At 38.8% G+C, this 18257-nt stretch overlaps 1 protein-coding gene across 2 annotated transcripts in view; it reads left to right on the plus strand.

Annotated features, from left to right (window-relative positions):
• Window positions 1-12700, plus strand: part of cacng3b (calcium channel, voltage-dependent, gamma subunit 3b) — a 49895-nt gene extending 37195 nt beyond the window's left edge. For both annotated transcript variants that reach the window (XM_028455306.1, XM_028455307.1), the window contains exons 4-5: window positions 25-165; window positions 5526-12700. In XM_028455306.1, the coding sequence (XP_028311107.1) occupies window positions 25-165; window positions 5526-6034 (650 nt within the window). In that variant the 3' untranslated portion in view covers window positions 6035-12700. The remainder of the gene's footprint in view (window positions 1-24; window positions 166-5525) is intronic.
• The last annotated feature ends 5557 nt before the right edge of the window (window positions 12701-18257 follow it).

The raw sequence follows: 18257 nt of genomic DNA on the forward strand, positions 1-18257 counted from the left end.
GCTTGTGTGTGTATGTGTGTGTAGGTGCAGTGCGTGCCTCCAGTATATTTCCTATCATGAGTGTGGGTCTGCTATTCCTCGGGGGGCTTTGTGTGGCCGCCAGTGAGTTTTACCGAAGCCGACACAACGTCATCCTCAGTGCGGGAATCTTCTTCGTCTCTGCAGGTTAGTCATCACTGTGTGCGCGTGCGTGTGTGTGTGTGTGTGTGTAATCACTGACCTATGCACTGTGTACAAAGGTTTATTTTCTTGACTAAACTCTATAAAGTTTTCCAATTTCTCTACAGCAAGGTCGTTATATGAATACTAGGGGTGTAACGAAATTGCTAACTCTCGATACGATATAGAGCTCACGATACAATATTAAAAAATGAAAACAATTCCCAATAAAGAGTAATACATGTGGGACAAATCTTTGTTGATGAAAAATAATTTGACTGCATATGTTGAGAACACTGTGTGGGAGTGTTTTGCCTCACAAATAAAGAATGAAAACAAATGTAACAACCTGTTTATTTATGTATATATAGAATTTATTTATCATTTCTCTAACCTAAAAGTTTTGAAAGCTGTATTATGGACCTGCTAAAATAATTCTGTTGGATTCTGGGTTATATTTCACGTCACTTTTTGATATTTTTTTTTTAGAATTATTGACCCTTCAACCTGTTCCACTGATGAATCATTTCACCCAGTATAACAACAAAGCATTTTGAACAGGATTGTAGATGATACCTTTAAATCATTACGCAGGTCCATTTTTCTAGCTCTAAGTGAGTTATTTGATTTATTAAAAAATTGGATATGTTGGTGCCTAATGCTCCACTTACTAATACATACAATGTTGAAAATGTATAGTTTAATTCACCTCATATCTCAATATTTTTTTCTCAAAATGGTGATGTACAAAATAAATCTTGACATTTGACACAATAAAGGACACAATTCTGGGTTAAATGTGCTGATAGAAAATGCCACAGAGGCACATTTATTAACATTTTTGGTTACTTTTGGCTTCTTCTCCTAAAAGAGACAGCATGTGTGAGTGAGTTCTGTAGTGTTGCTCATTTAGGGGAAGGTCTGGGTTATAAAATCCACTCAGTAATCCATCTATCTGTGATTTTTATGCTGTTCATGAGAAGTAGCGAATGCAGTGACTCCTAAAACAAGTATTCTAATAAAAAAAAAACTGTAAAATAAAAATCAATTGTTTTAGGCTATAGTCATTTTCCATATTGCCAAAACATAAATATTGATATATTGCCTTATTTAGCAGTGGGTTTTAATGTTAATATAACATGATGCTGATTAATATAAGAGCTGAACTTAGTCTGAAAATGCAATTTAGTTTTTGCAAAGTTTTTCAGACAAATGCCACAATGTTAGAAAAAATATATATTTTATGTACACACAGTACACACTTTAACTTGAGATAAAAGTTGTTGTTCTGGGGCTTGATCTTAGTTGCAACTTAATTTAGAGCAAAACCAACTTTCACATTTAGAAAGAAAAATGGCAGCATTTTGATTGTGTTTGATGCTATGACAAATTAGCTCAGTATATAAATGAGCTTCCTTTGCATTGTTGAATGAGCATTATATTAATGTCTACTGCTTTTAAGTGAAGTTTTGTGTTTCATTGATTTTTCCACTACTTTGTCCCTGTGGCAGCATCTTAAACTAACAGTTTGCAACTCTCAAATCAAAATATGTGATGAGGCTCCTTTTGCGGCATCTAATTCACACACTCGCAGAGTCCATATAAGGAGCCAAAATGTAGAAATGGCTCACAGACTAGCTGATTAATCAATCAACAAGAATATCATTGGGTGGTCCTGTGATTCACTGTGAGTGTGGGAGAGTGTAAATACACATCATTTATCTCATGGATGTCGACTCTTGAAGTCTGTCATGAAACATAGCATCACAATGTACACACACTTAGGCCGCGACACACTAACAAATGGCTGTAATTGCTGCGCAGTGCAATGTGTTGGGTTCCATTGGGTGTCGTAGTATACTCATGAAGCTAAATTGCTAATTATTTACAGCCATAGTGTGGGGTTGATTCTGGTTAATTACAGATGGCTAATTGTCGCCATTCTGCAAATTTCAAAACACTGGATGAACACAGTATTCTGGACGAGTGATATGGAATAGGAGAGCCCAGCTGTGTGCATTGATGCTCTCCCATGTTCCTGGAAAGCTTGACTCCCATTCTCAGCAACTCGTATTTCACATTCCACACATGGATTTCCATTGTAGCATCCGTTTTTGGAAATTAAATATCACACCTTTACTCTGAGATATTTATTGAATTTAGAATTTTCAGTTCAGTTCAATTTAATTCAACTTTATTTATACAATTACAACAAAGTCATCTCAAAGCGCTGAACAAAATATAGAGTCCATAGTAAGAAAGAAAGAACCCAACAAGATCCACATGAACAAGCATTTAGCAACAGTGTGAAGAAAAAATTCCCTGTTTTTTATAGAAAGAAATCTCCAGCAGAACCAGGTTCAGAGGTGTCAGCCATCCGCTTCGACTGGTTGGGTTAGTGAACAGAATGGCAAACAGAATAGGATAGAAGGATAGACCATCCGAGTGTTCCAGACTAGTTGAGCCGTGAACCATTGATCAGTCCATCCGAGTGTTCTAGACTAGTTGAGCTGCAAACCATTGATCAGTCAGTCCGAGTGTTCCAGACTAGTTGAGCCGTGAACCGTTGATCAGTCATCTGAGTGTTCCAGACTAGTTGAGCCGCGAACCATTGATCAGTCCATCCGAGTGTTCTAGACTAGTTGAGCCACAAACTGTTGATCAGTCCATCCAAGTGTTCTAGACTAGTTGAGTCGCGAACCATTGATCAGTCCATCCGAGTGTTCTAGACTAGTTGAGCCGTGAACCATTGATCAGTCCATCCAAGTGTTCTAGACTAGTTGAGCCGTGAACCATTGATCAGTCCATCTGAGTGTTCTAGACTAGTTGAGCCGTGAACCATTGATCAGTCCATCCAAGTGTTCTAGACTAGTTGAGCCACGAACCATTGATCAGTCCATCCGAGTGTTCTAGACTAGTTGAGCCACAAACTGTTGATCAGTCCATCCAAGTGTTCTAGACTAGTTGAGTCGCGAACCATTGATCAGTCCATCCGAGTGTTCTAGACTAGTTGAGCCGTGAACCATTGATCAGTCCATCCAAGTGTTCTAGACTAGTTGAGCCGTGAACCATTGATCAGTCCATCCAAGTGTTCTAGACTAGTTGAGCCGTGAACCATTGATCAGTCCATCCAAGTGTTCTAGACTAGTTGAGCCACGAACCATTGATCAGTCCATCCAAGTGTTCTAGACTAGTTGAGCCACGAACCATTGATCAGTCCATCCAAGTGTTCTAGACTAGTTGAGCCGCGGACCATTGATCAGTCCATCTGAGTGTTCCAGACTAGTTGAGCCACAAACTGTTGATCAGTCCATCCAAGTGTTCTAGACTAGTTGAGCCACAAACCATTGATCAGTCCATCTGAGTGTTCTAGACTTGAGCCGCGAACTGTTGATCAGGAACTGCCAGCTCCAGCATCAAGACACCTGAAACTGAAAAGAGGGCAAGGAGAAGGCACAGACTGCAGGAAAAACATGATACACTATGATATACTCGTTCTTCGTGGTTAGGTTAACACTAAACGTCTTGCAGCATCCTCCACTGCAAACGAGGTTTTGTCTTGTACTGGTCACATGTAATGATATATGGGGTGGACATCAGTGTTAATGGTGTGAAGCAGTGTGAGCAGTATGACGGGTTAAGCATTTTGTATTGACAATAATTGACATAGAAATCGGGGCTGGTGCTGTATATGGTTAATTTGAAAGACAATAGGCTTAAGTATAACCATTTGATATTCTTGTCAACCTCAGTGTTGACATTATAGCAGCTGACAGGGAAAGTCAATGTGTTGCAAGGGCAGAACATTGGCAAACAGGGTCCAAGGCAACAAAAGGGTCATTGATGCGAATGAGAAACAAAGCCTAGCTAACCTGGCATATTCCAGTGTTCTCAACCACAGTGTCATGATCTGGATATGTACTGTAGGTATATTATGTGTGTTTTCTTCAAGTGGTTTAGTTTAGCGGTTGGTTTTTATGTTCATGTGTTCAAGCCCCAGTGCCAGCTGTTTTTCAATCAGCTCTCTTTGTGAAGGTGAAGCCTATCTTCCTGATTATCTTTACTTCTAGTGTTCGCTGACACAAAAAGCTACTAAATCAATGTATTGTTTTATTTATTTGTGTATTTGAATGGGACAGTGTGGTATAATGTACAGCCAAAGTTCTCAATATACCAGATTTAGCTAAACGCTTATTTGTTATGAACAAAATACCATAAAGTAAAACAGAAATTAAAGGTATGATTATAAACAAGATTATGAAGTAAATGGAGGAAAAATTGGAGCTGGAGAAAACAGAATGACGGGTTCACACTGAGGGGAAACTGGGATGAACAGAAAAGAACAAACAATTTTATCAAGACCCAGGTTCAGGGTTTCGGTCAATTACATTTTTCAGTTACAATTACGTTTTCAATTATTAATGTGCGATTACGATTAAATTGCGATTACGGTGAACAGCATTTTTCCCAATTGCAATTAAACTACGATAATTTTTTTATCCTTAGAAAGTCAAATACAATTGCGTTCTCAATTACTAAATTACAATTAATCACATTTACTGAGCCTTAAATAAATGACTAAATAAAAGTTAACCTTCCTTTTGAGTTAGCTTTCTCTTAGCATCTCTCATGATGCAAATGGTCCCTAAATCAGCTGTAAAATACACAAAAAGCAAATATCTATCATTTTTATCATCTAATTTCTTTCCCATCTATTGGTTACCTTGTTAGCCTTCCTAAGAAATGAAAATATAGGTTTTTCATGTTTTTAATGTGAGTGTCTGAGCTGTTTTGTGTCAGTATAGCCCTAGATTAAATTTTTTTTAAATGGTAAAATGGGGGAAATCTTGATATGAAACATATTTTAATAATTGTTAAACTACATATGTGTAGTGTTTTTTAATAGAATTTTCAATTATCGGAACTCAATTACATTTCAATTACGATTATAACAGCAACATTATTTTTAGAATTACAATTACAATTATAACTACACCATAATTGTAATTCATTATCAATTACGCAATTACAATTATAATTGACCCCAACCCTGCCTAGGTTTGCCATCAACACTCTTTTTATGATATGAAAATCTAAAATGTTATTTATATGGGGAGGAAGAAACCATAAAACGTGAATTTTGCAAGATATGAGGAAAATAATAATTTTTTTTGATAAAACTTAGTGGAATAAATTGGTTTGATAAATAGCACTGATAAAACAGATCAGTGCTGTGTTGTTTTTATATCAATTATAAATTAAAAGCTATAAATACATGCTTTAATTGTAGATTGAAGTATTCCATACTTTGCTAACTATTTTTCTATCTTTCTTTCTTTCTTTCTTTTCCTCATCCTTATTTTTAGGACTTAGTAACATCATTGGAATAATTGTCTACATCTCAGCAAACTCTGGTGACCCGGGTCAGAGTGACAGTAAGAAGTCCTATTCCTATGGCTGGTCCTTCTATTTTGGCGCCCTCTCCTTCATTATGGCAGAAATGGTGGGCGTGCTGGCGGTTCACATGTTCATCGAAAAACACCGCAAGCAACGAGCCAAATCCCGCACTGAGCTCATCAAGAAGTCTGCCTTCAGCCGGATTCCTTCCTACCGCTACCGCTTCCGACGCCGTTCCAGCGTTCGTTCTTCAGAAGCTCCGAGCCGGGATGCCTCGCCCCTGGGGAAAGGCGGCTACACGGGGCCCGCTGCCTCTGAGATGCCCATGTACACGCTGAACCCCCGGGAAGCTGGAAACGCAGGCACCAAATCTGGAGGCATGGGTGGGCTGCTCAACTCAGAGAGGGAATTCCTTCAGAGCAGCACGCTTACTAAAGACTACAGCAAGGACCCTAACCGCAGGACCACGCCTGTCTGAGAGGTGCTGGCTGGTGACATCACCCTAATAGCATATCAAAATGGGAGGAGAGAGAAACGCAGGGGGAGTGGGATGAAAAGACGTGGACACAGGGTTACGGGGTGGAGGGTTTGATAAAACTTTGACTGTGAAATGTGAACTTTTAGCCTTTGAACTGTGAATCCTGAGCCCTGTGAGTGTTTTCTGTTGACAGGGTTGGTTTTGATGGAGAAGTTGTTCCTAAAGCCACTTTTTGCCTCATATCACAGTGCTTACACCAGTTACACCAGTATACATCAAGGTTCAGATAACTTATTTGAAAATATGTCCAGAGATTGACTACAACTGGATTCACAAAAAAGATGATGTGCATAATAAAAGTGGTTTTGTAGTTGGGACAACTTCTCCTAGAAGCAAAAGCAACATGACCTTGAGGAGAAGAGTTAAAAGGTGACAGTGTGTGATCTTTGACCTTTTGACCTTGATCCTCACGGTGTTTCGGATTGCATCTTATAGCTGGTTCAGTGAAGCCTTAGAGCTCCAAGCTGATTCTGATTTTAAAATGATGAAGTTAACTCTTCAGTGTAGGGATTGATTCATTTTCAGTTCAGTTGCACTCAAAATATAAAATGAAGATGCAGTTTTTTCCATCTCTGGCAGCATATTTGTTGCACCGTTTTTTTGTTTTTATCCATAATGTATATAAGGTTATTTCATACAGATTGGTTTTGTCATGGTAAAAGCTGACTTTATAACTGCCTGAACTGAATTTGACTTGAGCTCTTTCCTGGTGACATCTAATCACGTCCATCCGAACACAGCTCGGTTGTTCCACCTGCATATGGCGTTTTATATGTGGAGTGACGAAGTTGAATAACTTCCGATCAGCTGTTAGACGACCCATTGAAACGGTGTAATCCAACGATATTATTCAGTTTCTTGTAAATGGTAACGTTCAATCCATCAGTGCTTCCGTTCATTTATGTTTTATTTCATTTTGTTCACCGGTACTTTGTCAGTGTCTGTCTGCCTTTTTTTTTTTTTTTTAAAATCACCTGTCACCTTTCTCTGTGAAGCCCCATTATTCACCTCTATGGCACCCTTTTCCTTCCACCCTGTCTTTCCTGTCCTTCCAGGGACGTGAGACTAGATCCAGGTCTTGTCTTCCATTGATGTAGCCTGTAGTCTAGTTAGATTCACTAGGGCTGGTTGGGTTAGGTTATCATTGACAGGAGACCACTGAGCTGTGAATACACTTAAAGAGGAAGAAAAGAAATATACTCTTTTTTTTTTTGTTAGCCCACTACCTCTTGGTAAATATTTTGGTAATGAAACTGTCTAACGTGCAAATCATTACAATAAAGGACCAGATTCAAGTTAAAAAACAAAGGTAAATAGATTGTGTTTAGAAAGCATTTTAACCCCTCGGCCATCTACTCTTTATTTTCTATACATGTAAACATTCTATATACATACAGTCCAGAAAACGTGTTCTGAAGTCTTCTCACTGTGAAATGCACTGACAATTATTCATCATCATATCTCATTTAACACAGTTATCACTGTGACAGATACCAGAGCAAGGTCAATACAATTCAGCTTCGGTTCCAAACTGATTAGACACGTGACTGTGGGAGAATTATGACTTACTGTGGGGAACACTGTGATCACAGAGGAGTCCAAACCAAACTCACACTACAGTTAAAGGTCTCATTTTAATATTCCTATAGTACATTCTTGATAGGTTAGAACCAGAAATTTAAGCAACAAATTAATTGCTTAGAAAATGTATACATTAAGGTTTATACAGCGTGAGTTTAAGGTGTTTTCTAAGCCCTTTGATAGACAGAATCGTGTAGTTAACACACAAACAACCGGTGGTATTGTGCACTAGAAGAGTTATTGGCAAAGAGCTAATAGGTAAATGAGCCAGAGATGACACGAAGGGCCCTATTTTGAGGACTAAGCGTGAGAATGTAGAAGAACAGTCTACAGACTCTTTTCAGTTATTCACATGTGGTCAAATCAGCCTAACAACATGCACTAAACCAATAAGAAATCCTGATTCACTCTCCTTAATCAAACTGTTGGTTAGTATTTTTTATTGCAAAATGCATAGCCCATAGAGCTTTAAGTATGGGTATCTTTATTTTAGGGATTTTTTCATTGTTTTACATGATAAATAAATCAAAGTTTAGATAGGAGATGCCGATTTACTCTGAGCTGCAGTATTTAATTGAAAGCCAAATGTACAGTGAGGAAACTATTGGAAAGGGAAGCATGGAGTGTGTTCCTTCTGCTTGACCAGAAGGGCCACCTTGTGTCAATAATTACAATGACATCAGAAATGCATAATTTTTCTCTATTCAACTTATTTTGTATGAAATTCCAAAGTGGTAACCAATGCGCCATTCAAACCGATAGCCCAAAAAACGACTTTTCTCTTTGATTATTTGTACTATTACCCACCTATGGGCACATCTAAAGCTCAATCCTAATCACATCCTAGCTTAAAAATTAAAATGTTTAAATTAATGTGCATTCACTTGTTTGATGATTTTTGTACAAAATTTTTAACTTCAAACTCAAAAAATGAAACCTGTTCCAGGCTCATGTATCACATTGCACCACATTTTGTGTCATCAAAATAGGGCCAAAATACAAGAAAACAAAAGGTATACTCTGTCAAAAACTGAGGTAAAAAAGAAAAAGCCATTCGAATCAAAATTGAGAATGAGCACAGAGAAAGAGCTAAAAATACACACTTTTCTCCACCTTTAATATTGTTAGACATGAATACTCAAAAAGAATGAAATGCATTGTAGGGTTTTTACTTCCCCTTCAGCACCGGTGCACTGTTTTGTACAGACTAAACATTAACCAACACGACCCTGACACACACAATTATTACCCTTATAATAAAAGTCTTTTCAAAAACCTCAGTCACATTGTTTAATTTATGATGCTGCTTGTTTATACCCTGTATTTTATGCCATAAATGGAGCCTGAAGGGACAATAGTGCTTTTCTACAGACTCTTGTTATCCGTTATCTGTAAATATTAATTTTGCAAGTTAAATACAACATCAGCAGTTGTCATGGGCTGTGAAAAGGAAGAAAACGACTTTTCTCCGAGCAAGGGCTTTTAATTTTTAAAGGACAGGAGCACACAAGGGCTTTTTTGCTCAGCACTGAAGCGACGTTGTTGTATGGGTGTTACTTGGAGGGAGAGAAGGACAACAGGACAAAGTACTATTGCACAGAAACAATAGTTTTCCAGCCGACGGAACAGCTAAACATGCAAAGGAGAAGCAGAGGTGGAGAAAACTCAATGACTACTCTTCGACTCCGCAGCATTTTTTTTTTTATTTGCTAACTTTCGTAGGTTAGATGAGTCATTAGAGGTGAATAGCATTGCCTTAAGCAAAAGTAGGACTCATTGGGTACGAAATATTTGAGTTCCTTTAGAAATCAAACATATATTAGCAAAATGTAGTAAATTATACTTGGTACCAAATAATAAGTGTTTCCTGTGTGCCGCGGCCTCCAGGTGGGCTTTAGATCATAGGTTTGTTGCTGTAACTGCTCTTTTTCTGCATAGGATTTACTGACTCAGCAGTTGCAGCTATGTAGCTCAGCACATCAGGGGCCCCTCAGATCCTGAGGATTTGGGAGGGTTTTGAAGTTTAGAACTGCCATTCATGAGCCATGTCAGCATTAACCATTCAAACCATGCATGCCATGTCCATTTGCTTCCAGTGCTTACATTCGCTGTATTCAAGCCAAGTCTCAAATGGCACCCTAATCTCTCTATGGGGACACTCGACTGCTACATTAAAAACGCCTTATAAGGGTGTGTTGGCCCATAACCCTGTGCTGTATTGATGTTTACTCTAAAGCAGCACCTGGTGCTTTTTGAGACTGGACTGATGGCTATCTATTCTTAGCATCATACGGCTTTGATAATCTATCAATAAATAATTGTATTATTAGTAAAAGAAAAAAAAATATATTATTCTACTCTGACGGTGCCACTGTGCAGAGGATGAAAAACTCTGTCACATATAGTTAATATATAGTCACATGGGGCAGGGTGTTGGGGTCTTGGTCTTTCTAATGTAATCCTATTCTAGTTTAATTTTCTACTTTGATGTAATTGTGAGATTGTGTTGTTTTTATCACATCTGAAACGTCTGATGGGCGGGGCATAGGAGACACTGGGGCAATCGAAAAACCTCTCATGGACATAATCTTTAAACCACCGGTGCCGGAGGCCACTTTGAAAACATGCTGGCAGCAAACACACACACACGCACACACACACACACACACACACACACAGTATTTTTACTCTAAATAAAGATCACAGAACTTTTGAGGGCTACATTTCCAACATACTGAAATTCAGTCTTTGGAATGATGGAAAAAAGGAATTTGGAACTGTGTTTAATTCCCCCTTATTGTTTAGAGGCAAAAATTATGAAGAGCTTACATTGCAATTCAAAACATATATACTCAAACCAGCACTTTTTTTTTTTTTTTGACAAATTTAGCTCTTTGATCTTTGACTTGAAAAATGTAAGTAGATAGGAGGCGTAACAATAAAGGCTGTGGTTATCTGTACGGTTATCGTATCAATATACCGACATTCAATCCCTATGCAACGCCCTTCATTGGCAAGTTTAGGTCACGTGACTAAGACTAAACCTAACCCTAAAATGCTACGTACGTGTACTTTGGTAAACGTACCTATAGCACCGGGGGTTGTCCGTACGGCAACCGTACAAATGGACTCTTTCACCAATAACTTAGCCTATAGGGTAATAATGTTACATCCTAAAGGACTGGGCCAAAACTTTGCCTCGAATTTAAATGTTTGACAATGTTAACTGTTAACAATTTTGAATACTTTCAGAACATAAGTAATATTAATAATAAAATTTCTAAGATGTACCATATAGCCATAAGCCTAGACATAATCAAAAATCAGTGTATTGAGTAAAATGTTAATGTTACAAAGATTACTTTTGTTTGGATTTTTTAAATTTATACCAAAACTGATACATAACACAAGCCCAGCTAGAAAGCCTGCTTTTTTAATAGGAAATCTGATAACTCCATTTCTTGTATAAATGACAGTTCACGCCAAAACTTTATCTGTATGTCAAGCTACATGTTCATTATCTTATTTCTAAAATGAAACTCTCACAAACTAAATGAGATATTTGTGATTTGGCAATGAACAGACCCCAAAAAAAGTTTTTTGTTTTTTTTTCTTTCTTTATTGCCAGACTTTTAGCCTTTAAAACCAAATTGAAAGAATGTTTCTATCTCTGAAGGTTGTTGGAATGGTAGTCCTCATAAGTATAGAAACAAATGAACACACTACACAACATATATATATTGATTTCAAAATGCACACACTGCCATTTATACATGCACAAGAAAACATTGACACTTCAAAAACGCAGCTGCAGCATTGGCCAGTACCGAGTGAGAGGAAGAAGAGAGTGTCCTGTTGTGGGGGAGATGGTAGGGGGGGAAAAATCACTGTGTCATGTTTGTTGTTTCATAAAGGGGGGGTTCAATGATGCGTCGCTGTTGTATCGCTTCTCACTGACACTTCAAGTACACTGAGCCAGCTGAATCAAACACAATGGACCAGATGAACTGTTGGAGAAACATGAATTTACTGAACAGTTTTGAAACACACTCACTATGAGCACCTAACACTTTACACCGAACACACACACACACAAACATGTACATGGTCACTGTGTGGGAGGACCTACAAGTGGAGGTCCGTGCCTGCATTTGTGTGTGTGTTCATACTCCGATATGTGTGCTTGTGTGCGTGTTGCAGACAGCGTTTTCTTCACCAATGCACTCAGTGCCTGCCTGTCCTGCCTTTAGACAGCTCCAACATCAGCCATGGGGCTCCTAGAATAACCACCTCTGCAATCCCACAAACTTTAGTGGTTGCACTGGGATCAGTTTCAGAGCTAACTGCCCGGATCGTTCCTTAGCAGATGCAGCCATACAAGCTAATAGGACTGTTTGGGATTCAGTGGTTTTCTTGACGAATCAGTGCTGTTGGAACCTCGATGAATTCAGGATCAGAGGAGGGGGCTTCACAGGAGAGATTCTAGTAGGTCCCCAGTGACAACTGATCTTGAATTAGAACATCTTAGATGATCAAGCTGCTCCTTGGGCTCTCAAAGTTAAAAAAAAAAAAAAAAAAAAATATGAAAAACAGGAGACAAATGGTAAAACCTACTTGTGTGGTCTATGAGGAGTGCTTCTATCAGTGAGAACTTTCCAATAACTCATGATTTAAGAGGTCGTACATGTATTGCTGTTCACTGATGGTTTGAGCAGTAACAATTAAAAAAAAAAAAGAAAAGAAAAGGGAATCATATCAATTGAAATGTTGATTCAGATCCTAAAATGGAATACAGCATGTGGTTAAAATGGGATTTGAAGAGCTAATATGGTTTGGTGCCTGCTGGGCCTGTACACTTTCTTGTTGTTTTTTGCCATTCTTTAGCCCTTTAGCTAAGGGCATTTTGTTCCCATCTTACATAAATCCTTCAGACAGGTTAACCATGAGCTGTTAAATTGTCTATTTTGTGAACTTGCCTCAAGCCCTAAACTAAGACAGATAATATATATAAACAGTGGTTTAGTGTGTGTTGTTTCTTGCCTTTGAGAGTTTTTGCTCTATATCGAGTACATCCTGGCATATCCTCTCAAAAAGATGACCTAAGAAGTAGCAACAGGACGTATACTAATAAAAAATGAACTTCATCACCAGCTACAATGTCAAACCAAGACAATGAGATTCTGTTTGAAGATTTAATATTTGGTGTTTACAGAAATGTGTTCATTTGCTTGTCTGATGTTTGTGTGTCAAACTCTGAGAAAGCCATGATCTAAAGAAACCTAATTGTTCAAAACATATGAGCCATGTTTGGAAGGGTTCTAGTCTGGCAGCTAGCTTTTAGCTATGCTAGCAGAATGCATGGCAATATGATTGGTTCAGCAGTCTTCCCCTGTATAGTGGGTGGATTTCCTCTATCCTGAATAAAAAATAATAACGACTTATAAGAAACATATCTTCACTTAGCATTAGCCAGTTTAAAAAGGCCCTCTGTTAGCTCTGATCAACTCTGTAGCATATAATGGGAATTCTGATCTTTATCACCATAATAAAACGAAACATCTTAGGTGAGCTAAAAACTAAAGTCAATTGTTAAACAAAAAGAAGAAAAGAAAAAAGAAATAAGCCACTCAAACTGCTAGCAAGTAATTGTTTGACGTATTGTTGGTGCAATATACTGTAAATCAGAAATGGCCATACCTTGATTCTGTTGATATGAACAGGTCTGAGGACTGTTAGTAAATGCCAGAGCACAAACTCAGGAAATGAATGAGTGGCATGTATTAGTCTGTAGCTTTATAAACTTGTTTTTTTATTCATTCAAATTTGGCCAAAATGTCCCTTCATCGAAGTGAAAGTGATCCCAGATTTCATTTAGGATCATACTGTATGTGTAGCAGTGACCTGGTAAACAAAGCGTTTCCAGGCTTTTGTACCTCACAGGCATTTGTAGCAGTTTGCTCCAAAACAGACGGGATGATAAATAGTGAACAGCTGTTACCATGTGTGTCTTTAAGTGTCACACTGAGGAGATCAAGTATTTTTCTTGCAGCCATGATGAAAGTGAAAAATGAAAGCCTAAAGTCAAATGTACAGCTGGGATCTCGAGTAGCATCATTAAAACCATCAGAAATGTGGGTGAAAATACCAAAAACACCCAAAAAAGTGTAAGGATGGGGAATAATCAGGTGGAAGATATTTGTAAATTAAGCGTCATTGGGAAGGTAGTTTCTCTTCCATACGTCTGAGGAATACCATCCTTAGATTTCTCCTCCCACCACACACACACACACACACACACACAAACAGAACCATGCATGCATAAACATGCTGGCCCTCTTTTCTTTCTGTACACGATTGCAAAATACTCTCTCACACACGCGCGCACACACACACACACACACACACACACAGCTGCCAGCAGATTCATTCAATTCTTTATAATGTAAACCTCCAACCAACAGCAGTCTGACACGGTCACATGCTGTGAATAAAAGCACACTTTTACTTATATGGTATAAATATGATTACCTATATAAAGAATATTATATACAGTATGATGATTAGAAAATAAAGAGTCACCTTTTGAAAGAGCCTGTGGTGAGTTATTTTGTGTTTGTGTGGTTTTGAGATCCAATGAAACGCACACAGAATGAACACAACTTTGTTTGGTACCAGCTTCTCTTAACAAATGACCTCTGTTCATCCTTTATCTGAAACATTTGTCACCCACCAACAGAAAGCGGCACCGTATGGATGACGACTCACACACACACGGCTCTTGCACACTTCTCTCAAACTGCACGCTTACAAAAAAGACACATGAGATGCATATCAGCGATGCTGTGTCAACCATTCGGAATTAGCGGCCCAGTAGATAAAGCCCGCGCTTATCTTTACAGCAACCTCACACGTGTCCGAACGACAGCCCAGAGAGAGGGCGATTGGTGCGAAGAGGGGACATGGAGGAGGAGAGAAAAACTTTAATGAGGTGATGGAAGGATGCTTCAGCTTTGAGGAGTTTGAAGGTGACATAAACAGGCTGTGGAAGAATATATATGTATAACTCTACTCTCTGTGAGTGAGCACTTTGGCTTGGTCTGGTGCATCTTTAGCTTAGTTTACAACCAGTGCTTAATTTGTAAATCATCAGGTCTCAGAACAGAGGCCGCGTGTTGTTCTGTCAGTAAGAGAGAGACAAATACATTTTTCAATTTTATTATTTCAATAAATGGGCCAATAATATCACGTGAACACAAACATCTAATTAACCTAAATGTTTAATAAAAAGAATGATGAATCAGCGTTAAAGAAGCACGAAACATCCTTCTCTCACTCTGTGGGACAGCTGTCAAATCTGCCACGTTTCAGCACCAAGGACAGCACCACATCACTAATTTAGCCAAATCATCACAAAGGTCAACCACACTTTCAGAACACCAAAAACCCACGAATACTAAATAATTACAATCTTTTAACACTCATAAAGGTGCGTTCACACCGAACGCGACTGAAGCGACCAGATTATATTCAAAATCAATGTAAATGACTCAACCTCAAGCGACACGATTTTGACTTTTCAAGCGATTTCAAGCGACAACTCTCCCAGCCGTCACTGTCTGTAGAGCTGAGGCAGCAGCCCCTCCCTCCTGCTACAGTGAGACGGCGGCAACGGGAGGTAATACACTTCCTCAACTGACCGGGGAAAATTAAAATGGTTAACTTCTTGAATAAGCGTACATTCTGAATGAACTCATCTTTTTGTAACTGTAAGTTAATCATTTAAAGCTGATATCCGAAGTTTCTGAGTGATCTATGTTTATTGTTGGACGTCTACAACACGGCACAACTGTGTCTGACTGGACATCATCCCATTGCAGCCCATTAGAGCAATGTGTATACGGTGGATCATGTTTGAATAAAATGTTGGTGTTCTACTATATAATCTTAGTTTTTAGTTCCTACTTTTAGGTTTAGGGCTTTTTTCCTAGTGGTTAGGTTAACGCAATTATATGGTATATGCTTTAGCAAATAAGTAGGTTTTGAGTTTAGCCTTAAAGGTGGAGAGAGTAGCAGATAACATATACCTATCCCATTTAAGACCGCACATGAAAGTGGCCTGGGTCTCTTTTGAAAAACTGGATTTATGCTGTTCAAACTGCCTTTCACAGATTGGATACATGTCACATACGGGCAAAAAGCCTTTTGTCTCCCATTTAGGAAACATGCATAATAGGTTGAAGGACGCCACAAAAATGACCTTAACACAGCAATGACAGTAATAATGTATGCGTGTGTGCCTGCAGTTGTGGGTGTTGCTGTACCCTCTAACCAAGAAAGCCCTGCAACTTTAAAAATGTGAATCATGTACAGCGAATAACTAAATACTAGATTATGGTTGTCTCTGTAATGTGAATAAAAACTGCTGTTCAAGAGCAGACTAAAAGTCCTCCCAGGACAACACTTGAAAAATTGTATTAATTCAGCTGCTCATTTTTTAAAAACTTTTTTGTCTTTTTCATCGTAGCATGTGAGAACAGACACCAGTATGTGTCATCAGTTGGGATTAACCCAGGAACCAGATTGTCCAACAACACAAATTATTTAATCTAAATAAAATACACTAACTGAAACCACCTAAGCTTGGATCAGTACTACACTCTGACACCATCAGTGGTCCACGGTCTTATTACAATTACAAGATTACAATTTCATTTAGCAGACGCTTTTATCCAAAGCGACGTACAGGACGAGCACTTAAGGTTAAGGGACTTCCTTATCATCCACACTGATGGCCCAGGTTGGACTTAAACCGGTGACCCTCTGAAAACAAACCCGCTTCCTTAAAGGTGCAGTCCGCAACGCTCAGATCCCTCCCTCCCCGCTGCTCTGTTGTCCTGCCTCCAAACTTCCCTCCTCAGAGGAGCTAACAAGCTAACGTTAGTCTGACAGTAACATCACAGTATTATAACATGCTCTGTTAAAAGCATATTACTGCAGCGCTTCTCTCTCTCAACGTGCAAACACCTCATCAGCAGCAGCAACAACACAGTGTCACTTACAGCAGCCCACACGAAGGCTGCCGCGCGCACACAAACAACACCTGCACCACAGAGTTCTAGTGTAACAATTACAAATCAAACATAATGTAAATCAAGCAGCAGTAATTCCCTTTCAAACAGAAAAGTCACCAATTCCATCTTCTACGCCTCCAGACCATACACTGTAAAAAAGACGGCGCTCCAGCTTGTGAGCACCAGCTGTCAGACAGTCCATCAAACACAATCCTGGCTCTGATTGGTTCTTTTTGCTCAGTGGCGGTGCATTCTGGCAATCTGCCAAAGGCTGCTGCAGGATAGATAGATAGATAGATAGATACTTTATTCATCTCCAAGAGAAATTCACAGTTCCAGCAGCTTACAGGTATGGGAACACAGGGGCATGCAGGGAAAGTACAATGTAAAAATTTAAAAATTTAAAACAGTGCAAAAAAAGTACTAAGGTAAAATATAATGGTATAAAAACGAAATACAGTATAGTGTCTGCCAGTCCAGTTCAAGTGCAGTTGTGCAGATGACAGTGTGCAAGATACAGTTGCGTAATGGTCAGTTTGTACATAAGGAGCAGCGTGGGGGACTCAATGAGCCTGTTTTTTTCACACAAACTACTAGTTTGATGTAAAGCTGTCCTTACATAGTGACAGCTTTAGCAAATATGACAAAAAGTCACTTTTATAAGAGTTGCAAATTACACCTTTAACCATTACGCCACCACCGCCCATGGACGGCAAACAACAAACTTCATAATCCTTTCTAGAGTACTTCTGAACCAATGTTGGTGTTTTAGTTTAGTCATGACATCCAGTAAAAAAAATGCTTCTGTTCAACTCATCTTTCCTCATATTTTATTCATTCAACAAAGAGTGAGATGTTCAGTGCTGAGACTACAGGAACTACCGGTATTTGTTTTTTTCAAATGCTGGGTTTCCAAACAAATGCCTCTGGTTCTTCTTTATCGACAAAATATCAGAGTAACCCCCGTACCTAAACTTGCGAGCATAGATTATCTAAAAATTGACATGTTTTCCCTCTGGCTACATTGAAAATTATAGTAAGTTATCCTTGGGTGTTACTATTTCATCATCTTGAGATGAGGGCAAATGCGTTTCTTGATTTTTTTCACAGAAGTCTTGTTCTTACGGAAAGCAAAAGGATTATGGGCTCAATCGTAATGTCAAAAATGATTTAAACATCTGCAGTAACACATCAGAAAGACTTTGCTCTAATATTTTGTACGTGTTAGGCACTTTGTGTTAAAGTCTGAGTCAGAGCATGATGAATATAACTTGATATTTGGCCGGTGTCGACAACAAAGTTATCAGTGAAGAGCTCAGAGTCGCCTGATGAGTATTCATAGTGACATCACAGATGGAGGAGCAGTGTCGTCGTTTTGGAGATTAAAGTGGATGACAAGATTATAGGGGAGCATCTGCGTCACTCTGGGATTGTCTTCCTCTCTACTTTTGTTCATCTCAACAGCATCTATAGGCCCGTGTGCGCTTTCGTCACTCACTCAGTCACGTCTT

The sequence above is a fragment of the Gouania willdenowi genome, chromosome 8 (assembly GCF_900634775.1).
Source record: "Gouania willdenowi chromosome 8, fGouWil2.1, whole genome shotgun sequence".
In the NCBI taxonomy this organism is placed as follows: Eukaryota; Metazoa; Chordata; class Actinopteri; order Blenniiformes; family Gobiesocidae; genus Gouania; species Gouania willdenowi.